This window comes from Egretta garzetta, unplaced genomic scaffold, assembly GCF_000687185.1.
Source record: "Egretta garzetta isolate BGI_Z169 unplaced genomic scaffold, ASM68718v1 scaffold426, whole genome shotgun sequence".
NCBI classification, from domain to species: Eukaryota; Metazoa; Chordata; class Aves; order Pelecaniformes; family Ardeidae; genus Egretta; species Egretta garzetta.
Genome location: NW_009259977.1, coordinates 2,067,706 through 2,091,756, shown reverse-complemented (window position 1 = coordinate 2,091,756; position 24,051 = coordinate 2,067,706). Strand labels below are relative to the sequence as shown.

The following is a 24,051-nucleotide window of genomic DNA, read 5'->3' as shown; positions in this document are numbered from 1 at the left end:
TCATTTACATCCGAGATGTGCGTTGCTTCGCCAGCACTTTGGTATTCGGTTTGCAGGAGCAGCACAGGGCTGTGCTGGATTTTGGTCTAAGGAGACACCTACTGCAATCAGACAAATAAGCAGACGCGACCTCTGAGGGGCTCCTACCCTTATGGCCCTTTAAAATTTATTTAACGTTAACAGCCAAAGGATTAGATTCAAAGCAATTGGATGTAGCTTTCCCCTCATCTCTGCAGGAGAGGGATGTTTATTTGAACCCCTCTCAGAAGCTATTAATAATTGTTTAGTCTGAGAACATTTCTGGAGAATCATTTGGTTTGGGAAGGAGCTCGCTGAGATGCTTTACCTCGCCCCCTGCGTTGCTGCCAGCAGTATGACCCTGTTGGGCATTTTTTTCATCTTTTAGATAAGCTGAACTTCCCAGCCTGTAATTAAAGAGCAGGGATGGACACAGAGCCCACCACCACGCCAGCAGCATCAGCAGCTCTCAGGTCACAGATTATGGATGTGCATGGTGGTGATGGTCATCATGCCCTTGGGGTTACAGCTACTCAGTCATGGAGAAAAAGGGTTTAATATGGTGGGAAAAAAAAAACCAAAACCATGGCAAGGATGGAGTGAGACCTGGGGAAGGAGCATGGGATGTGAGCCAGTGGGATCTGGATGGAGCGGGCAGGAGCTGAGCACTAGCAATGGGAATTCGAGGTCTCAGGAGGAATTACACACACATACTTCAGGGATGCGGCCAGGGCCTCATAAAGTCAGGTCACGAGCAGGACATGGCTGGGTACCCTCCTGTCTTCTGCTCTGGTGGTCCAGGGGTGAGGGCTCCTCTCAGCCTCTTGCCACACCGCCCATCAGTGCCAGCTCAACAGCTCTGCTTTGTTAGCAGAAAAAATACGCAGAAACCCAAATTCACCCGGAATATTACAGCTATGCTACCCTTCACTTATAGGTTACCTCTTTTTAAGATCCCACAACAGGGACAGGTCTACACTCCAGAGCTGCAGTATGGATGGATGGTTCTCCTTGCTCGGGCACCCTGGCTCAGCAAGGTTTTCTGGAGAACATCACAGAAAAGGAGCAAGTTCCTCAACAAAAAGGGGACCTACCTCTGCCCCACAGTGACTCACCAAGTGACGCAGCAAGGTGTCCTTTGGCTTCCCCTCCAGAAAGGAAGGGGCAACTTGGGTGTGGTTGGGGACTGAATGCAAAAATACAGTCGGTAGCAAAGCTCCAGGCTCTCACAGCCTCTAAAGCAAAGCTACTGGAGGGGAAAAGCTGTTCAAGATTTCTTCCAGCAAAATATGGAATACAGGAGACACAGAGAGTTTGACGAAGCTGCATTAGCCTTGCTGGAACTAATGCCTCTGGTTAATGAGCTGTGCTCCTTGGTAGATGAGGAAGGACTGGAGACAGATGCTGTATCTTGTTGACATTTTTCACTCTTCTGACAGATGTTTAGTATATTTAACAATGAGCTTCCGTGATTGTTGTTGAGATTATAGGCGATTTGTTGCTTACATGCGGTTTATAAAAATGCTACAAACACAACTCTACATCTGTTATGCAGCCCCATGAAAAATATCTCCATGTTGCTTGTGCAGGCGATCTTCTGGAACAGGGTTGCTTGAGAACTCCCTTCAGAAGGAAACATCAGCCACATTGATCCCTCTTGTTCAGTTACAAACCCCTGTGTATTTGCTTTTCTATATGCACAGTATCAACATGAGTTCACCTCCTCCCTGCTCTGGGGAACTTGCTCTCTGCTGAGACAGTGCCCATGCAGCCAGTGGTGCCCATGAGCATCCGCTCCTGTCACCTTCTCCAGGCAGGACATTGAATGGGGAATGGCCACTTGGCCAGCAGCTAGGACTCCTTCCCAGTTAGCCAAAGAATTGTTAGACCCACAACGGATCAACAATCAATTTGGTTCTTTCTGGAAGACCAAGCTCATGTCCAGTTACTTAACCAGAGGAGCAGCATGCTGGTGCAGCTCTAGCACCCATGGGTGCAAAGGGCAGGAGGGATGATGGGTCACAGGGCCACCATGCCACAGGGGAGAGAGGACAGTGAATGTGAGAGTTGCTCCTGCAGCCAGCTTCTGACATAAAATCCTTGCCCCAAACTACACTGGGGTGTTTCATCCTTGACTTTAAATAGTCAAAATAAAATAGTAATTAAAAAAACCCAAAAAAGAGTAGATAAATGGTGCAGTTCTGCATCGCTTAGTTTGGGTTGGTGTCTGATGCTCACTGGGGTGACAGCAAGGAGGGCTGACTTGCAGGAGTGGAGGAGTCATCGCCCCCCACGGCAATGCCCCACGGCAATGCCCCTATGGCAATGTCCCCACAGTAATGCCCCCAAAGCAGTGGCCCCCATGCAATGCCCCCACAGCAATGTCCCCATGGCAATGCCCCCCATGGCAATGCCCCCACAGCAATGCCCCTGCAAGTGCTTGTGAATCAGCCACCAGCTTCACACTCATCCTCCACAGCACGAGGTCCAGGCATCCTCCAACCCATCGAGGAGAGGATGCAGGGGCAGAGTCATCTCCCTGCCCACCCACACTTGCTCCAAGAAGGAGACAGCGGCTTTTGAGATGAGCACACCAAACACACCTCTGTGCAACTTCTTCTCCGCTCTGGGAATAACTCACCGTATCGTGGGGGAAGCTGCTCCCCGGCTGCCACTTGGAGATGCATCTGCGCCGCCCGCTCTTTCACCCCTCCTCGCCTGGAGCTGAAGAGGAACCCCAGGCTGGCGTCGTCGAAGCAGGCGATGCTGGGCACGATGGTTAGCCAGTTGAGGAAACTCAGGTTTCCACTTATGATCAGAAGCACCTGAAGGGGAAAGAAGGCAGCAGAGGGTGTTGCATCTGCTTAAGTGACAACAGAAAAATGTGACGAAGGAAAGGCTGGATGGATTTTAGCACCCTAGCATATACTTTGCTGATTTTCTGTGATTGCAACAGTGATGGCAAACCTCTCCCTCTCTACCCAGGCTCAGATGTACCCCACTGGCTTGCAAGGCAAGCTCTGCCCTGGCTTTCAGCAGGGGAAGGATCAGCCAGGGTATAGGGTGACTTGATTTCCATAGTGCTCCCGGTGTCGGCACAGCAGTTTGGCCCCAGGGGATCCCTCTCTTCCTGCTTATGCCGATGTATCTGTGACAGCACATTCCTGAAACCCTTCAGGAGGAAATATTGGACCTTCTAATTAAAGAGCAGCATTAAATATAGAAGTGTGTGGGTTTTTTAAGAGGCTTTTTCTTTTTAATTTTAGCTTTTATTGGCCGTTTAGGAGAATGCCTTGCATGCGTAATGCAGAGAAAGTGGAAAAATTTGCAAGCCTTCGGAGGAGTCTCCATAAATATTTGTACACATTGGGAAGAGCTTTTTGGAGGCATGTGTTATTTTTTTGTCTTGCTCTTATGGTGACCTGAAAAACAGGAGGAACTTCCTTGCAGTTCTCCAGCAAGCCCTAATGAGCATCAGGCTGTTGTGTTCAGGTGCTGCCCCTTTAGCCTTGGTCATGAACTGCATCCTCCCAGCACATGGCTTCATTTTGTAGCTGCAGGACGTTGCTTCCTCGCCATTTCCATACGTCGGCCATGGGGAAAGGGCAGGTACACCCTGCTCAAGGTACACACCAACTCCTCCCCAGAACTTTTCACTAGAGCTTCAAATAAACCCAAATGCACAGAGCAATCTCTGCTTCCTCACAAGCACTGTTTTAATTTCTACTCTTCCAGCCTAAATGCTGGAAAAACCTACTCTTTTTTTCTAAGCCAGTATTTACCTGTTCATAGATACCCCCCCCCCCACCCCCACCCCTGTTTTATTTTTACAGTTACTTCACTTTTCCTCCTTTATATTTTCAAGCAAGCCAAATCACTCTGGTCCCCTCTCCCAGGGGACTTCCCTGCCTGCTTATTCCAGCAGCCATGCCCTCAACCCAAGCAAGGCTCAATCAATCTTCCCGGGAGCCGACAAGGGCAATATGGAGGATATCGGACGGGTCTCACCACGAACTTGTACGGTGATGCTACCGTTTCTCACGCTCTACCAGACCTACCCCTCCCGCTGTGTTTTAACGCCACGTTTATCTTCACCTCCAGGGTGTCACGTTAGTGCTTGCCAGCCTGTGCACACAAGTCCCCCTACACGCAAGCAATTTCCAAATACGCAGTTCCCAGTATCACAGGGATGTCTCTGCTCCTAACCCATGGTGCATCATCCCGCATGTTGCACAGCCTAATTTCATCCCATCTGCTCGTTAACCTTTGGAAGGCAGAAGGCTGGGCTGCACTGACACCACCAAGGATGCCGAGAACTGACAGACTCAACAGCTCATTGCTTTGCTTTCATATCCAATGTGTTTTTTAACCAAAAGCAGCCAAAGCATTTAACTGCTCCATGTTTCATCCGAAACAGGATGGCTGCCAGCTCAACTTTGTGGACACCAAGACTTGCACCAGATGCAGAACGGACGTTGTGAGCTTGCTCCAGTGCCAGCAAAGTGACACGTCGAATGCAGCCAACCCTGGGGCGGCGGCCGTGAAGACCTGTCTGGGTTTCCCCGCGGCTGCTCGGCCATCGCGGCGGTCCCAAAGGAATGGGTCAGGAGCGATTTAATGTGTTGGCATAGAATGACACATGGGAATCCACGCACACAAAGACAAGAGAGAAAAGCAGCTGATGCCTGTTTGGGACTATTTGAGCTTTGGGGTTGATTTGGAATCCTGTCCCATTAGTCACATTATTTAGGGTTTAGCCCTAATTAACTAGCTGTTCCTCAGACACATTAAAACAAAAGAGGAGGAAAAAAGGGAAGAAAAGAAAGTAGTCTCACCATCTTATCCATAAAAAATGAAGGTTATAAAGCTGACTTAATGTATTACACATTGAAAAATAATGCCCTGATGTAACAAAGTAATTTATTTTTCGGCCTTCAGACCAGCTAATGAGAACTTCCCCCACCTTCCAGCTGGGTTGAAAGCCATAACCTTGATTGGCATCACTATTATTTTATTTAAAGAACACTCCTCCGCTCACACAGCTGAACTTTATCCTCCCATGAACTGTCTACTCACAATTTTTAGCGCATGTGGCCAAGGAAGACTTTCAAGGCAGTACAAGACCAAACATGTAAAGCCACGACACCCCCAGCATCCCCCAGCATGCAGGTGGGGGAGCTGGAGTGTGGACCACGCTCCTGGTAAATTAACCTCAGCCCCCTCACTGCCCCCGCACCGGTCTCCTCCTTTCAGTGAACAAGCAACAAAGCTTTCAGAAACCCTGAGGAGATGCAGAAGCTGAAGGACTGACCGCAGACCCAAGAGGCACTGCTGAAGTTCTCCATTGCTCCTCCAGCCCACATCGCATCCGAAGATAGCAGGTGTCTGGAGGAAACCCAGCTGCCTTCGAGAGCCAACCCAAGTCAAACAGAAGACTCCTTGGGAGCTGGAGACCATCACAAACTTCTCACTCCCACAGCAAAGCTCACCCTTGGGTCCACCTTCTCCAACGTACACAAAAACTCCCCAATGACCACCAAAAAGCTACATCCCAGGCAAAGAGGAAATCTTAGTCAACCTGGCAGGTTCTCCTCCTCTGGCCAGGGTGACGAAAGCTCAGACAGGTACTGGCAGATACCAACCCCGTTGTGTGGCGCATCGTGTAGCCACTACCATGGTAAAACTTACTGCAGCACATGACAGACCATGTAGCAGAGCAGGTCTTTGGCTAAATCCTGGGACGTTTAGGAATGCTGCAATATATTTTTTACATATTCCTTCATGCTGCCCTTGGCTTCCTTGCCCACGGTGTCTCCTGACCTCACTCAGAGGTCTCCAACCTCTGCTGGGGCTTGTTGGAGAGCAAGGTCTTCATGGCAGTGCCAACCGGTCAGCTGGGGACAAGGAAATGAGCCCACCACCTTAATTCACCTAATTTGTTTTCAAGGGCTTTTGGGCATCACCTAGGGGTTTGTTATTAGGATTTTGTTACACTCATGTAACACGAGGAGGCTCTAATTGCAACATGGACCTGTTTAGCTTGGACTTTGCCAAAACAGATGGTAAGAGGACAGTTCCTGTCCTGAAAAAAACTAAATCTAAACATACCGGACAAAGTTAGGTCAAAATTATGATGTATTACAGCTGTGTTACAGGCAGAGAGCGGAAGAATTTTGGCACCTAATTCTTATTGCAGCAACGCTCTCTGGGGACATCACCTTAAAGAAACCCACTCAGGAGTCTTGCAGCAGAACCTGAAATAGGACCCGATTCTCCCAATTACAAATCCAACGCCTTAATTACAAGTCGTCGTCATCCCCGAAATACCCGTGTGCCCAAACCCTGGTCCCCGGAGCTTCCTTATGGTTTATCCCGGAGTGCCCCCATCCAGTGTGTGCTCTCCCTCCCTGAACAGGCTCACTGTGCTGCTTGCTCTCCCTCTTGAAAACAAGAGGCGGTCTCCCAAAATACCATTCCACAGCGCAAACAGCAATAACACATGCACAGTTTTGGTCTGAAGACTTTCAGCCAGTGTTCGGTTAAAAAGATGCATGTTTTCTCATGAAAACAGACAACGAATGCACGTTTGAAACGTTTCATTCCGTATTTCATACGATTGGCACCATTTTGTTCAAGAGGGTGATTTGCAAGTCACAATTTTCAAAACCCCAGTGGAACTCTTCAATAACAGCCACACAGCCTTAAAAAAATGAGATCTGACCAATTGCAGTAAGTAACAAAAGTCCTAACTATTATTTAGTAAAAAAATTAATTACTTATTTATCCTATGTTGGATAATTATCCAGACTTAGGAGGGGAAAAAAGTATTTAAACCTGAATTACATACACACGTTAGGTCCTTGAGCACAACATGTTACACGCAAGGTTCGGCGTTCCCCGCTTTGACCCGAACGTGATTCAGTTCAATGCATATTAACCAGCCTGTATTCATTAACACACTTCTCACTTAGCTGCTTCTTTAGGAAACTCTGATCCTTTTCTGATGTGATTTGCCTCGCGCAATCGCAGACGTATTAAGAAAACAGCTCTGTGCGCTGCCGCTGCTTTGTGCGGAACGACTGGGTGGTCCACGGGAGGGTTTTTTTCAGTAGTGATTCACCTCTCTTTATTGCTTGGAAGTCAGAAGCAAGATATCTTATTTCCACCAGCCCTTAAAAATCAGGGGATTCAAAAATAATACAAGTTTGGCGTTTTCTGGTCTGTGGGTGGAATCACGAACCTGACAGATTTTTAACTTCAGTTATTCTGACCGAGTCTCGATGCTCGCGCCAGGACCTGCGACTGCCGCCTGGGCACCGGATTAAAACGTGGGTTGAGATTATACCTTGCCCAAGGGGGCTGAGCACCATGAACCCCTCAGCTTTGCAAAAATAAACCTCAAGGGAACTCGCACTTCAAAGTCAATTAACAGCAAACCAGATAATTTTCCACACCTGCCGATGGGTGGCTGTCCTAGGAGAGGGTTTTGCAGCTGGTTTTGCACAAGGTGTATGTTACTTGATCAACGTGTCAGGCTGGCATTAAGGGCAAAGCTTTGTCAGCTGAGAGACCAGTGTCCTCGGCAGCACTGATCCTGCGAGCGCAGTGTCCCCCGGGGTTAGCGGATCCTTTGCGATTCAAACTAGTATTTGCCTTGGCAGGCAGTGCACATTTACCTAAATCCTTCCCTTTTCTGCGTGAAACCTCCTAAGCCTCCGTGTCCTGCTCTCACTGCCCTGACAAAGTGGAGCCGCCCCAGTTCCTGGCAGGAAGTTTTATTTAACATGAATTTCTCAGGGCTGTGAGGGCAGAGCTCTCCAATTGCCGTGTGCTCACTGCTCACCCTCTGCCCCGGGAACTGGAGGGGTTCACGTCTGATGCTTGTGCTGGTGATTTGGGGTAAACCACCAAACTTCCCAAGGTCTTATTTCACCCAGGTGCAAAGCAGGCGTGTGGGTGCCAGACCCCAGACCTCCTCCGCACCCACGTTTGGGGACAAGGACAGCAAACCCCTGCTGGAGCTGGTGCTGCTGGTCTGGCAGAGCACGGAGAGCATTGCTGCTCCTTCCCCATCAGCTGCGTGAAGGAGAGTTTGCTGCACACATCTCACAGACATTTGGGGGTCAGACTAGGTGACCACTAAAGGTCCCTTCCAACACAAAACATTCTATGATTCTATGATTTCAGCCTTTGCACCACGCCAGGCTTGGCCCTTGTGTGCTCCTACTATCATCATAACCCAGCCATATCCCTGCATCTCCAACCTCCGGATGCCATGGATGGGCTGTGCCCTCCCTACCTTGGTCTTGATTTGTGGTTATGGAGTGTCTTTCTCTTGCTGGACAATATTTAAATGCACAATTATAACAAACAGATGGTATCAACCCCTGTGGTGATTTTTAAAAATTTTTTATTAAAGCACAGTATTAATCATGGTAATTGGGTAGGAACTTTAAGGTTATAAAACTACAGCATGTCTAATGAGCGAGCTCCTTATAGGAGGAACTGAGGTTTTTAATCTAATAATGTCAGTTTTATGGATTATGACTGGAGTTTTATGAAGTGTGATATGAAATACTGTGGATTCATGGCTCTCACTGGATTAATTTGGAAAAGTAGTTTTCCTGGTTCTAGGCCCAAAAACAATTATTCCTTACATATCTGTCCCCTGCACTGTTACCAAACCCCTCTGTCAGAAAATGGGCACCTACACCCATAACTTTTTTACAGGTTAGACTTCTTTGTTTGACTGGTTTTTCGTTTTTTAAATCACAGATTGTTATAAACATACAGTAGGTAGGAGAAGCTCATATTCTGCGTAGCAGATAGTAGATTTGTCCAGAAGGAACAACAACGGGCTGTAAACTCTTAAAGACAGTCGAGGGCTGGCTGGAGCTCGCAGGCTCCGTCCAAGCGTGGGGACACGGTCGCCACGCAGTGCCGGAGCTTCCTGATAGTAAGCCATCAGCACAGAAAAGCCAAAATTGGGGTGCCTGGAAGAACTATAATTTATTTAAAGAGAAAAACATAGGAGCAGAGGGCTGGAAAAGCCCTCAAGAAGCCTTCCGGCCTTTGCTGCTGCTCCAAGGTAGTCATCTCTACCTGCACAATAGCGTGTTTGTCTGAACTCTTCCTAGAAGCCTTGTTGGGTGGTGGGCCCAGGTCCCGGGCCTTCCCAGGCCACCTGCTCCACCGCTTCACTATCTTTAAATTATTCCTAACATCTAGCCTGATTCTTCCTTCACAATATTTAATCCCATGACCCCTTCTCTGCTCACCGGCATCAAAGACTGTTCTCTTCTACCTGCAATATCCTTTCATACAGGTGAAAACTGTCCTTCTCCCACCACATCTTCCCTCCCAGTAATGTTCTCGTTTGGATTAAATCATCCCAGTTGGTCCAACCTGCTTTGTGCATCCAGTCTCTAGATCTCTGCTCATTCTCGCTGCCCTCTGGATTTTCTCCAGCTGGGACACATCTTCCTTGAAGGGAATGCCCAAAACCAAGCCACAGCTTTTAGCTCTAGCCTCTACCAGCAGCAGAGAGGAGGAAGGATTTATACACTCGGAGCACAAAGAGTGTATATATTCCGGTAGTTCGTTTGCCCTTTCTGCAACGGTGCAGCCCTGCCGACTCAAACGCCTTGCCAAGATTATTCTGAATACTCATCGTGTGCAACAATACCTTCTACCTGAGCACGGTCAACTAATATTAGACCTCGTTAGTGAAAACCATGAATATCCCGAGATAGATCCCGGGGAAGTCCCCTTGATAAATCCTTCCCTCTGACAGCGAGCCATTGATAACTGCTGAATAGACTTTCCAACCCGTTTTGTCTGCCGGACAGTATTTCCTACTTCTTACAGACCCCATTTTCTGGGGTTGTTTATGAGATTTTATGTGAAACAGTTTCAAAAGCCTCAGTAAAAGCATATATTGTTTATCCCCTATTCATGCGCCTTGTTTTGTCAACGAAGGGAAGACGACTGCTTTTACATGGCCTGCTCTTGGCAAAACCACGACAGCTGCAGTTAGCCCCCTTGTTTTTCAGAGGTATTTAGAAATGGCCCATTTAATCATTTTTTTTCCCAGTATTTTTCCAGCAACAGCTGTAATGTCCTGGCTCTTCCTTTTTTCCCTCTTTAGAGGACAGGTACTTTATTAGCTCTTCTCCGTTCTTTCATGACTTCACCTATGTTCTACGAATTCTCCAGGATAATCACTTAACGCTGACAGGATTTCAACAACCAGCTCTTTAACAGCCCTAGGATAGATTTCCTTAGGCTCAGATGATTTGAGAAGACCTAACTTTGCTAAGGACTCTCCAGCTCTCGCCTGCTCATGGCTGAGGTCATCCTGCTTCGTTACTGGTATTAATTATACCAACAGCCACATGACGTGACTTTTTAGTGCTGTCACAAAAAAGGCACTAATCATTTCAAGATCAAACACAGACCAAATTTATCAATTAAAAAAAAATTATGTAGAAAAAACAACAAGTAAACCCCCTTCCTCACCCACGAAGTAAACAACCTATCAATTAAAAAAAAATTATGTAGAAAAAACAAGTAAACCCCCTTCCTCACCCAAGAAGTAAACAACTGCTTACTCGCCCTGTGCTAGTGAAAAGTGGAGAAGAGCCCAGATCATCCATGCGCTGCCAAAACTGCAGTACCCGGGTCCCACATGGACCTTCTCATTGCAGATCCCGAGAGCCACAGGCGATCAGATCAGCTGAACGGGATAGCAAAGACCCCCTCCTCCCAATGGACCTGCTGCTGGATCTCCAGAACTTAAGAACGCTCCTCAATGGCCTTCGCATGTCACCAAGGAAGGACGAAATCAGTCTCTCAAGGAGGATTTTGTGGATCTTTGTGAAGGAGCAGACATGAGGAGGAGCCCATGTCAGCACCCAAGAACACATGTGCTGTGCTTTCTGGAGCTACCAGGGAAAGCAGTGGCATTCGGCACCAGCAGGGCCATCTGGTCCTCATCCCTTTCCAACCCTGCACGTGACAACAGTCCTACTCCACAGCCACATGGGGCTAATGGGCAAGGGTCCCCGAAGAGAGAAACGCCTGCACCAGACTCATCTCCCGTGCCTGAGCAAAGGTACTACATGGGAGCCAGAGAGAAGCAGGAGTTTGGAATTGACCCAACTAGGCCATGCCTTTGAGCAAAGGGGGACAAATCCCGGGGTATGGGTTTTTAAGAGAGATGTCCCATCACCCACCACAATCTGTTTGACCAGTCCCCCAGCATCACTCCTCGCTCCTCTGCCCGTTCTCTCTCTTTCTGGTTTTCCTCCAGGCACCCAGCAGCTGGGCTGGGTGGAATGTGGATGGTGGTACACTGGTGCCACTGGAATTGAAAGCACAAGTGCTCCCGGCTCTGTTGGGGACACCTCATGGCCCACAGCACCTGTGCCATCTGTGCCTGGGATGGATCTTTCTTTAAAAAGAAAATACCAGCGTTCTCCGAGTGGGCAAACATTGCTTTGGTTTTGTTTAAGCGGTTAACTCTGTTCTTCTGAAAGCTGCAGCCCTGCCGCCAAAGAATCTCCTGCTCCTAGGACAAGCTGAAACTCATAACATCAAAAGTTGGTCCTTCCTGTAAGAGATAGGAAGGACAAGCCTCAAAAGCCAAATTTGATTTTAATGTGCCTCCAGTTACTCGCGTACCATTAAAACATAGCCTCCCACAAAGAAAAACAGGCTATCATTCCCCCATCTGGTTTCAGTTTGAAAAATACTTATATATGTAGTTTTTCCCAAAAGTTATTGTAGGCACGGCAAAAAATTCCCATTAAATGACAACAGCAAGAACATTCAATTTTCCCCTATTATTAATCTCTTGTTAACTTGTTGATTCAGTATTTGCATGAGGATTTAATCTCTGCTTTGCAGAGCTATTTAGCGCAGAAAAATACATAGGAAAATAATTACCTCTGTCCACTTGCTCTGCTTTAGACAGCAGGTAAAATGGTTTTGTGAATCCCACAGGAATTCAGAAAGTTTTTGGAAGTACCAGGAGAAAAAGGAGCAGAAAGTTATTTATGTGGGTAAGGTGAGAAAGAACAACGTGGCTTGACTTCGGTTTAGTTATGGATGCGTGGTCCATTAGGTGATCTCAACTTAATTCACATCACAAAGCGCAGCCCACGAGCAAAAGCCAACGGCCTTTCTCCATCCCTGACCTGCTGTGGGAACACCTGATCTCGGGACACCCAGCTGCTCCTCCGAGACCTCAGCTCTCCATTTCCAAAAGGGGTGGATGCACCGTCCCAGGCTCACCGGGAATATTGTGGTGTCAGGAAATAGTCCCAAATTTGGGATCCCAAACATGATTCCTAGGCAAAGGCTGAGTATTTCCTTCCCACAAGATGACAGGAGAGAACCCACGTATTATTACCACATTTAATACCAAAATAAGAAAATAAGAAACCTTGAGATGCCCCTTGTGCAGCTGCACACACACACGCTGCGCCCCCCTGGCTAGTGGGCGGTCACTCGGACGTGGCCAATGATACCTAAATGATTTGTTTAGAGCCAGAGGAATGAGGTAGAATTCAAAGCATTTTATAAATCACACGGTATAAACGGATTTTTGTTTGCCTGAGTAGCTATGGCTGGGGGGGTTGAAAAACTGTGCTAAAAAAGACCTGTATTTATCCCTAAAAAGCAGGGGTCAGTATTTAAAATATTTATAAATAATTGTATAGTTAGAGACTCCCCTGAATATGTGAAATGGAAATATTGAGGAATAAAATAACAACTGAGGAATAAAATAACTATAGATGCGCAAATGCAATCGTGTAGCGATCTTAACTAAAATTTGTCCTTGAACTGGGTCAGATTCTGACATATTACGAATGGCACTGTAAGGCTTTTGCAATCCCCCACCTAAGTACCTGCTCTAAAGTTACAAAGAGAACGGGGCTGAAGCAATAGGGAACTAAACCCTTTCCACTCCTCTGATATACCCGACATTTGCTCTTAATCTAAATGTGAAGCAATATAAATGTCTCACTCCATACTCATTTTTAATTTGTAGCTACATGAACCACCTACTGTAGTTCCCGCAGATTATGGGATTTGACGGCAGAGCATTTCTAGGGATAAGCACAACCTCCAGATTTTCAATGGAAAAAATTTTAAAGAGAAGCAAGAGTGGAAGTAGAGTGATTATGGGTTTTTATATATATATCTAAAACCCCAAATCTCATGCTTCAGCACTCCACCTGACCTCCAGCAATGAGCGGTCAGGACAGATGGACGGCTCCTTGGTGCAGGCTGCCCCTTCTGAAACACCCCGGACCGGGGTTGGGATACTGGGATGAGAGACAAGTCCAGTCCCCAAAGGGTTAAACTTAAGTTTCTTTTATTTATCATGTAGCCCAAGACGTAGTAAGTGTTCCTATTCCAGGAAATTTTATACATTTAACTCGATTACCAAAGTATTGTGTGTGAATTTAGGATCGGTTGCTCGCTTTGGGTCTGGAACACAACCGGACTCCTCCTGTCCTGCTCCTGCAGAGCTGAGATACGGCTCTGAATTACTGACTTTGACACATTTATTCTGCTCCAAAGCTTTGTTACGTAAAATACCTCATGGTGTTGCTTGATCCATTGATTCTTTTGCTAGAGGCTACAGTGTTCCACATTAACACATTACAGGCTAAATAACTGCCGAAGGACTGTTGGACGGATATAAAATGAAAGAATAATTTTACAGAGGGGGGAATTTTTTGCTACTCTGCTCTGAATTATCAACATCTCTCCATCCCTGATGGCAAAGTTACTTCCTAAAGGGGGAAGCTGTCAGGAAGACACTTAATGGCAAAACCCTTTCAACACCTTATTCATCTTTTTACTAAAGACTAAAGAACGTTTTCTTGGACCAGCAAATCTCAATGAGCTTTTCAGCAGCATCCTACACTAGAGGACCAATTTCAGATAAATCCTTCCTGATTTTACTCCTGTTTGCTCGAGAAAGTTGACTTCAGTGGCAGACATCCTCAATTAGGATGCTATTTAAAGGGAGGAGGGCCAGTCCAGGTTAAGAGCAAGTCCTCTAAGTTTGGGACAGTGAGTTTCTCCATGGAGAACATGTCGGCACATGAAAAGAGGGTGGCAAAAGAGCAAGGGAGACCGTCTCAACAGACCCTCAGCTTTTGAGCTCATACTGGGATAACTCAGAGACAATTCGAGCTGCTAACCCAAAGCAGCCCTGCAGGCAGGTCATATCCATGAGGCACCGACTCAAAACACAAGCAGAAGACTTGGCAGGTCACCACCAAAACTACTGTCGCTGTCAGGAGGAGGTGGAGCGGGAAGAGGCAGAGTTACCAGAGTGAACTACCCTGTTGGTTTGCACCAGCATGAGACCAGGATCTGGCCCTGATTCAGTCCCGAGAAAACCGTATTAGCATGTAATTATGGGGCCATGTGTGGACTTTGAAACAGGACATAAAACCAAGTTCCTGATTACTCATGGTCATAAAAGAGACCACGGAATTTTCTACGAAGCCAGGAGAAGCAGGATGCAGAAGACCTCAACCCAAACTCCGCGTCAGGTTGTTACAACCCAGGCGCCGCAGCCCTTCCCGGCATCCCCGTGGGATCCGGCAGCCCTGGCAGCCGCTCCCTCCAGCGCGCAGCTGAGGAGTGGTGACATCCCACCAACAGCCCAGTGCTCCAAACGTGCTGTTTGCAAACTGCTTTCGGATCCATCCACGGGACAAGAGCGCTGTGGAAAACCAGAGCATCGCTCCCCCAGAGCACGCCTGGGTTTCTTCACTCGGCGCGAGAGCAGCGCTCGTTCCGGTTAGCTCATTTCATCAATAAAGTCAAACAGCACATTAAAAAATTTCTACAACTATTAACGGTCCAAGCGTTTCACTAACCAGCTCCGTCTCGCTCATTAAAAATACTTTTATAGCAAATGTAGCGTTCAAGTCCAGCAGAAGTGCTCTGCTTTGGTGGTATCTCCAAACGGGGTGTGTTGGAAAGAGCCCCGCGCCAGGCACTCCGGAGGGACGTTAGGCTCTGCCCTCCATCGGCCTCCTCCATGGGGAGAGTGGGTTGGAAAGGATTTTTTCCACAACCATGATTTGTGGATTTATCAAAATATGATATGGGCCAGACCCAACTCCAAGCACCTTCCCCAGGAATGCTGTTCCCGCCCAGGATGCTTGAAGATCATCATTCTGGTTTGTGGGACACCATCAAACCTGAGCTTACGGAAGTGACCCATGAGTGGGCATTGCCATCCTCTCGCCTGATATTTTCTTCTTGTAGCAACAGCAACAGGGTCAGGCTATGGACTCCTTGAGCACCTGCTCTGACCCCACGCACAGCCCCGAACCACAGCCAGCCCCCAGCTCCAGGCCCCCAGCTCCCCGCCCTTGCGGCTGCAGGGAGACGCGCCTGCTGGGCAGCTTGCACATCAAGGTGGAGTAGCTATGAAGCCGGCTCCGTCACCAGCCGAGAGACAGTCAAGACACCAGACAAAGCAGATCAATGGCAAACAAGGTAAAAGCAGTTATCTGACTGTAAAAAAAGATAAATTGTTTTTCTTTTCTTGTTAGTACGGCAGTAAGGTCTTTGAGTGCAACAGCAGTGGTGTTTAATGATGAGCTCTTGCCCGTTTCGGTTAACAACCAGCAGCTGGTTTGTAATATCAAAACCAACTTTCTTACTGAAAAGTGATTGAAGAACGCACCCGTGAAAAATGGCTTCACAGCTTCCTTTCAAGCCGGTTTCAAATTTGAGCTAGACACCTAGTAAATAGCATTACAGCTTTAAAAAAATAATCCTAAATATAACCGTGTCTTTTGGACGGCACTAGCTGGACTGGGCAAAACTTGCCTCGTCAAGTTGTTCTGGGAGCATTTTGCTGCAGGTTTTTATTTTTCCTCTCTGCTGAGGTCTGCTACACACTCGGATATTAAGACATCATAAGAAAAATTCCAATGTGGCTATTAATCATTAACTGTCACAGTTCTCCATAAGGTGCAAATTTAAGGTTATAAAACTGTCAAAAACCTGAACAGTTACACGGGCTGCTTGCGCTGTTGGCTGGATGCGCTTCTGGAAGCTGCTGCAGACAAATACCTGTGGTGCTGCGGGCTGTGGCACCTCGGGAGCAGCTGGGGCATCGCGCGCCCACGGCAGAGGCTGTCCCCGTGGGAAACGGTGTGGCTGTCGAGAGGTGGCCTTGGCGTGGCCCTGAGCTGCTCACGCAGCCAGACCTCCAGCTGGTGGGTCGTCCCTGCGAAACCACCCAGGGCGGTTGTTATCCATCACGCAAGGTTTGGTAGGAGCCCACTGGACATCTTGTCACACTGGAGATGCCCTTGGTGAGCCATGGAGCATGTGGCTCATCTTCTACTGGGTAGGAAACACAGAGGAAATGTCACATGGATGAATAAAGATGGTGCAAGGATGTGGGAAGCCCTCAACAGAGGAAATACAGCCTTTGTGTTGATCAATTATCCATCCCCTTGAATGAGAGGACCTCAGGTCCATATTCCTAAGGACTGCAGAACATGGGACTAATGAAAGTCACTGCTACATGATGGTGTTTTGAACACAATCGTGTGCAAAAAAAAAAAAAGTAGAAGGTCACTTACTCAAGTGGCAAAATGGCGGCTCTTCAGGCTTACACAGCCACAGGGACCAAGAATACCTCACCACGCATCCCCGGGACCTTGGTCCTTCCCAAAAGGTGCACGGGTGTCAGGCACGGCCGGTTTCAGAGGACTGAGAGCAGCGTGCAGCTCCACAGGGCCTTTCCCACAGGCTTCAACAGGATTGAGACATTGCAAGGACACACCAGTGGTTTGACTCCTGAGTTGGTCAAACCACAGACGCCATTTCATTTGCCCTTTCTGCTTCAGAGCAAGCATTATCTCCTAATATTAATGTACAGGAAGAGAAGCACTCGGCAAAAGCATTTTTCACCCTAATAGAAATAAGCCTTGCTTGAGGTCTATCCTGTTTTAATTGCAATCTGGAATAGGCTGTCAACAGGCATAAATCAATAACTCCCTCACCAATTGCATGGCAAAGCACCGAATTCCACTGTACTAAATACAAGGTGATTATTGAATTATCAATAATACAGTAGAAGAGTATTGAGACCAAAAAGGGAAGTGAAAGCCCTTTTTCCAGAATATCCTTTTCTCTGCTAATTAGGACATTCTTCATTGAGAGACGCGCGGGTTCAAAATTCCCTCTGCAAGAAATGATGAGAATTAAACCCTGCTCTCTCAAATCCTGGATCAGCCTAAAGTCACATGGAACTGTTTATAGTCCTTGATTGAAGGAATGCTAAAATACTTCTGGCGAAAATACTTCAATTCCCTTTCCACATACAGTCATTGCAGGCTCCTTTGAAATTCCCTTTCTCTACAATATTTAGACGTATCTAACAAGTGCCAAAATAAGAGCAAAGCCCATCAGGGAAGGAAAACACATCGGAAAAAATCTATCCTGATAGCAAACTTTTTGCCTAGTCTCTGTCCAGTCTTGGTAAAATTTGCATTAAATTGGTAGTTAAGACAGAGTACGGGGAAAACAATGGGCTTTGGAATAAATTTAGATGGGTAGGCTGAGGACCTCAAATCTCAGGCAGCCCTGGCATAGGGAAAGGGTATCTGCATTACGGATCCCTTTCAAAACAATTCAAACCCAAGGTTTTGGTTCGACCAGTTGTGGAGACACAGCGGCCAGCTCCGAAAGCTGGATCGGGACGCCGCTCCCCAAATTCACTGGCATTTCAATCCCAACACAGATTCAAACTCATCTTTTCCTTTTAAAGTTAAAAGGAAAGGACACGACCACATCCGCAGGCATAAGGAAAACGCAAGGAGAAAGTCAAGGGGATGTCACATCTGATCAGCTTGACACTATGGTGGAAAACATTGGTGGCTTCTATGATTTATATCTTTCTGCAGCTACTTTCTTTGCCTCATTAAAGTACATAATTTCAGTAACTCTAAGCTCTTAGCAACATCTGCAGTAAAATATTTAACTTGGGTTGGCTACTCAGTGTCACCGAAAGCCAAGGCTGGGCGTGTTTCAAAATCCAGGATGACCTGGATTTTTCCATCAAACCAATCTCTCGCAGCACGTTCGGAGCTAATACACGTATGGGCGCAGACCTGAGCCATCAGCCGTGGGCTCCTGCAAGCTCAGGAGAAATCGAAAACAGTTGTGGCGTGAAAACGCACTGAGAAAAAATAACCCGGTGCCTTATTTGGGGCTGGTTACCATTTGATTTTAATAAAGCAAGCCTGCAAAAGCCTCAGGGATAAAAAATGAAGTACTGAATGTAAAACTTTTAGTAGAAATGCTATGTTTAATAAAAAAAAAAGAGGAAATCTGAAGAAAGCGAGGAACAGTTACGGTGCCTTAGCATCTCTGTCGGTGACGAGCCTTCACAGCAAAGCACTGGCTGCTCCCCACTGCGCTTACCCTAAGCCGGACCCTCCGCCGTGTTAGAAAATGGGTTGAAAATTGTGACCGATATATGATATGACGCATAGATGATTATGACAAGTATATAACCAGCCAGCTCGCTGACACCTTGCCCTGCATATTTAAAATATGAAATGCCCAACCGGTGGACATAAAGCCTTTGTTAAATTTTCCAAGGCCGAAAGAGGGAGGAGAAAGAAAAAAAAAAGGCATTTTCCTTACATCCCAGATGACAGTTTAGTAATCCCCACGCTGTCAGTGGCGGGGACTTAAGTAAATAGCAAATGAAATGTACGTTGGGCAAAACCAGATACGCTTAAGAAAACACTAAACGTGTCAAAGAACACATTTTCATGCTGCCATCTGCAGCAGTTTCTGTTCAGCGTTGGGGTGCCTTGCTTGTAATTTAGGTTATGAGGGGAATGAGGTGTAAATTATTCAGGACCAAATCATGCCCGAGGGTGGCTGGTGGGATGGAGCCAGGGAAGGAGGACAGGGATGCGCAGCGTTGCTCCAGCCTCGCTGGGGGGGCTTTTATTTTATCTGGGCATTTGCGTGCACATTTATTTGCCTGTAGGAAACCGAAACAAACCTCCAATGAGGGGACTGATTCCGTTGAGCGCTAAACAGTAATGCAAACATTTAAAAGAAGCTGAAGCCCTACCTTTAGGCTTGCGGAGGAAGACAGAAAAGATAAGGTGCTCTGAAGGGACAGATACAAAAGAATAAACTTTGTGCGATTTATTGAATAGGCAGCTGTCTGCACCCAGGGCATATTACAGTTTCAAAAGCTGCCTAAGGAGCCTGGCCCCAACGGGGAGCTCTGCAGATCCCAAACATAAGGAGGTCACTACAGTGGGTATATCCTGGTGGTAGCAGTCTGCTTTTCCCAGCCCGGATTTGGCCTGTGTCAGATGGGATCACATGAAATGTGGATCCCGGAGGATGCTGGAAAGGAAGCAGAAAATGCCACCCACTTTCAAGGTCACAGCTGCAAGGAGATCCCTGCTCATGCTGCTGCACTGATCGCTTACATATGAGATGAACCTTGGAAGAGGAATGAAAATATATGTGAATCAGAATATTCCAGGAAAAGCCATCACTGGACAGCCTGACTTCTGGCGGCGTAATGCTGCAAGGAGCCCTTGCATTGACAAGAACCTAAGGGCAGCTGCACTGGTATCAAGAAGAGATGCACTCTTGGAAAAAAAAATAAAAATGCTGCATGGGGCTTGAGGTTTTCCAGCTTCAAATAATCTCCAGCAGAGGATGAAATGCAGCTGCCGGTCTGTGAGTAAGTTCCTACACTCCAAAGCGAGCGTGTGACTCATTCAACAAAACCCAAGTGCATCAACATCAGCCATGGGGCTTATTTGAAAAGGTTACTCGTTATTCAACAGCAAATTAGCTTTGTCAACAGTGAGCGAGCAAGAAGTTCAGTATTGCCTGGTTCTGTGATTCAAACAGCCTCATCCACCAAAGCGGAATAATGAGCTCTCCTGAGCCAAGTGACAGCTAGCGTGACACTGGGACAAGGGGGAACAAGACATGGAGCAGAAGAGCCCAGAACTTTCTTGCCACTGGCCTGGTGCTGCTGCAGCGGCATTTGAAATGGCAGCCGTCAGAAGGAGCAGAGATCTGAATGATCCCCGGCTGCTGCACGCCAGCACGGAACTGGGAAAAGAGGCAAAGAGCTGGGAAAAGATGCAGACAGCTGGGAAAAGATGCAGGATGCTGGGAAAACACGCAGGGAGCTGGGAAAACACGCAGGGAGCTGGGAAAACATGCAGGGAGCTTTGCTGGTCCAGTTTTTCTGCACCGTCAACATCGTGATGAGAGCTTTGGCAATGCAGCTGCGTGTGAACGGCCGGTGCCAGGCCAGAGCGGCCCAGGACTGTGAGCAGGAGGAGGGCGCTTTGTGAGCTGGGAGCGGGGCGGCAGCACAGCTCACGTGTGCTGGAGGGGTCCAGCGCGGAGAGAATCTGGTCCACACCCCTGGAAGGTCCTGCCTTGGGTGGGCATCTACATCCTGGCCCTTCATGCTACAGACTTCAGTCTGACATTGGTTTGGGTAGTTTTAGTATGGCTTTGTAGCTTAATTTCTTCTGACAGTGAGAAGGAACCCTTAAGGTTTCTGTAAACCAGCGTGTTTACAAGCGAGTGCCAAACAGAGTGCCGCGTCCAATGTGGCCTGCGAGCAGCCAGCCCCGCCGCGGCAAAATTACACGATAGAGCACAGGACGTGCCACAAGGCATTAATCTCCCAAGGCACAATTTTAGCCTTGAAATCTCTGCGTGACAGATACATGAGCAGCTCAGCCATGACTGGGGGAAGTTTAACGAAGCAGCAAATTACAGCTCTGCCCAGGATTTTCCACCCAAGATACCACATAGGTATTTCCCAATACTCGCTCATTGGCAATTGTGGTGAGAGCAGCTCCTTTCTGGCGTCTTGTGGTGGCACCACTGCTGTCATGGTGCTGGTGGCCATGGGTCTCTAGGCTGCATCAGGGCACTGTCACCAGAAAACAGATCGCAGAATCATAGAATCGTTTAGGTTGGAAAAGACCTTTAAGATCATCAAGTCCAACCGTGATGAGCGGTGCCAGCCCAACGCAACTAAAGGTATTTGCATGGACCCAGCGAGCTCCAAAGGACCCCTTGGTACCTGCTCGGAGGTGTCTTGTGGGTGAGCCTGGTCCTGAAGACCAGCAGGGTTCCCTGTTCTGACCTTGCCCTGGACAAGGAACGGTGAGCTCACGAGTTCTTGGTCAAATCATGAACGTCTGGGACTTCTCTAATGCTCTGCTTTCAGGATCTCCATGTGCTTTCCAAACTCAGGAGAGGATGGATGGCAAGACAGAGGCAAGCAGAGCAGCAGCACAACACAGTACCAACAGAGACCACCTGAGCAGACCAGCAGAGCCCACCTGAGACGCACATCTCTGCAGTGACCTCCGCTTTGGGAGAGGATTAAGCTGTGGCTTAAGGAACATCAGATCCATTCCTGACCTGATCCATTCCCAGAAATCCTTCTGCAACCCCAAACACAATCACCTTCCCCAACTGACTGATATTTTAAATAAAAGTAGAGATTATTTTGGCTGTCACAGATGGGATGGAGGTTTGCTCTCAGTTAAGATGCTGCGGCAGTACTGCAAGGGAGGAGAAGCACCACGAGGAGAGGAGCAGCAGAATCGCCACGTACATCCCTGAAGCATCCTCCCACCAGGGCATCTCCACCGGAGCGTGGCCGAGAGCACCGACTGCCCAAGCAGCCGAGGAAAACCACCGCAAGGACTCTTATCACAGTAGTGGATGTGCATGGAGTATTTCATTTGGCACTCTCTGGAGCTCTCATAATCTTTTCCTTTATGATTAATATTAAACAAGTCATATTCCTTATGGAATTTCCTAGCTGTGTCTGTTTATATTTTTCTCTACATCATAGTTAATATTTTAAGATTGTCTCTCTCTTTTTTCTCTTTTATTTCACATTCATATGTTTTTCCTCATTTTATAAATCAGGTTTCTTGTTTAGTAGTCATGACAACATCTGGCTGTGGTGGTTACACCACAGCCTGGGGCTTTTTTTTTTTTTCTTTTCTCCCCCCAAGCCGTCTTAGAAAAAAAATCCCTTAAATAAATAGAAGCATAAAATGAAAGGGGCAAGTTCGGTACTGACTCCTCCTCCTTTCCCTCCAATGACCCACTTCAACAAGACTTCCCAGCATGGTGGGTGAGGACTTGCTTGGCTTTAATCCTGCAAAGTCTTATCCACTTAGTTAACTTCAATGGGAATACTCAGAGCGCATCGAGTGAAACACATATGTAAGTCTTTAAAACCTCGAGGCCTATGCCTGAGAGGCAGAAAGCAAAAAGCTGGAGTTGCATTTTCCTGCTGGGCATTGATCTCTGCACAACAGCGAGAGGGCGGCGGGGCTATGGGGGTGAGCCCAGAGATGTGCCGCTGCCCGGGGGTGAGGATGGGGCCATTTCCATGTGATGCTGTAGTTCAGCGTTAGCTTCTGAACAGGGACCACCATGGGGGAGCGCAGCTCTAGCATGGCCATCTGAGGGCTTCTGCAAATCTCCCTTGCTCCGGAATCTCAACAAAACCCAGCGACTGGAGGCAGCGGGACCCACTTGCTCCCACCTCCACAGTTTTATTTTTTTTTTTTTTTAATGAACACTATATTTCAGTCTTTTAGGATGTTGGTAATCAGTAGCTTAGAAAGAATTTAGGCTTTTGAAAAAAATAGGAGTGTATTTTCTTTTAGACTTCTCCCACGAGCACAGTAAATGGCAATGGGTTACGGATCTGTGTTTACCCATGGCAAGAGATAACTAAAATTCCATGGTGTGTTTTACATACTGCACATAAAATACCAATTACGTGGACAGCCAGCCACACTGAAAGCAGTGCCGAATCAAGAGGAGGCAACGAGGAAGGGAAAAGGCCAGGAATTTAACAAAGGCAGATGAACCTTTAATACAGCAGAACCTCTGGGAGCCCGGAGACACTGAGTCCAGATGTTCGGAGGTCGATGTAACCTGACTCCAAGAAGGAAGAGGATGTATTTCTTAAAATTCCCTGTTGTGCTTTAATTTACTGCAGTCTTGCAAAGGACGCATGTGGTGATCACAGGTGGAGTTTCAGATTGACCATAAACATGAAGTTGGGGGCAAAAGACTCGAGCCGTTTCGGGTTTGGAGCACCAAAACCCCTTTTTACTGACAGCAGCCAAGACCAGAAGCAGGCAACAGCCTGCATGGAGGCTCTCCAGCTGATGACCACTTCTTTGCAGGGTTGAGAAGGGGAAAAGGGAAGGAACACAGGATGGTTGGAGACATTTTGAAGCTCCATTTCTTATCTGTGGTCGCATTTCTTCCAAATAGCCCCAGGAGAGCGACCTCTGTACTTCTTTAGGACCCCACTGTCTGCCCCTGAACACTTTGTGGGGAGGGAAGAAAAATACTGACCCCGTAGCATCTCTGGCACCATCCCATCTACCCACTGAATGACAGAGACAGAGCTGATTTGGATGCATTGGGTTTCAGAGTGCCCCCGCCCCCAGATCCTGACCCTTTTACCTTGGCTTCGCTCCCTCTGAGGTTTCTGGCCCACAGTAATGATCAGCGTTTGATTAGGAGAACTGGCAGATTTGCTGCTGTTGCTACAGAGGGATTTGCGTGGGGATTAGAATTGGTTTTCAAGGGTTGGCTATGGAATAAATGACATTATTGATGCAATAAGAGCAATCCCCGTCCCTTTCCCATTTCCACTCCTGCCGTACTAATTCCCAGCCTTGATCCAGACAAACAATACAGCATGGTGTGTTTTTCCAGACAAAATTTTAAAATGTATGCTGACTCTGCTCTGAGTTTTCTCCTGCCCCTGGATTTCTGTGTCCCTCCACAGCACCCAGCAGCAGGATCTGGCGGGTGCTCTGAGGTAGACCATGATGTGATGGTTGACCGGTGGATGAGAAATGACTGTCCTTCCTTCTCCCCAACCTGTTTCATGCTATAGGAATGCAGAGTTCAGCA

The 24,051-nt window shown here is 47.5% G+C and overlaps 1 protein-coding gene across 1 annotated transcript in view; it reads right to left on the bottom strand.

Moving 5' to 3' along the window:
- The window catches only part of LMF1 (lipase maturation factor 1), a 216,502-nt gene that overhangs the window by 27,869 nt on the left and 164,582 nt on the right, over positions 1–24,051 (bottom strand). The window contains exon 7 of the mRNA XM_009640418.2: positions 2,660–2,843. Within this exon, the coding sequence (XP_009638713.1) occupies positions 2,660–2,843 (184 nt within the window). The remainder of the gene's footprint in view (positions 1–2,659; positions 2,844–24,051) is intronic.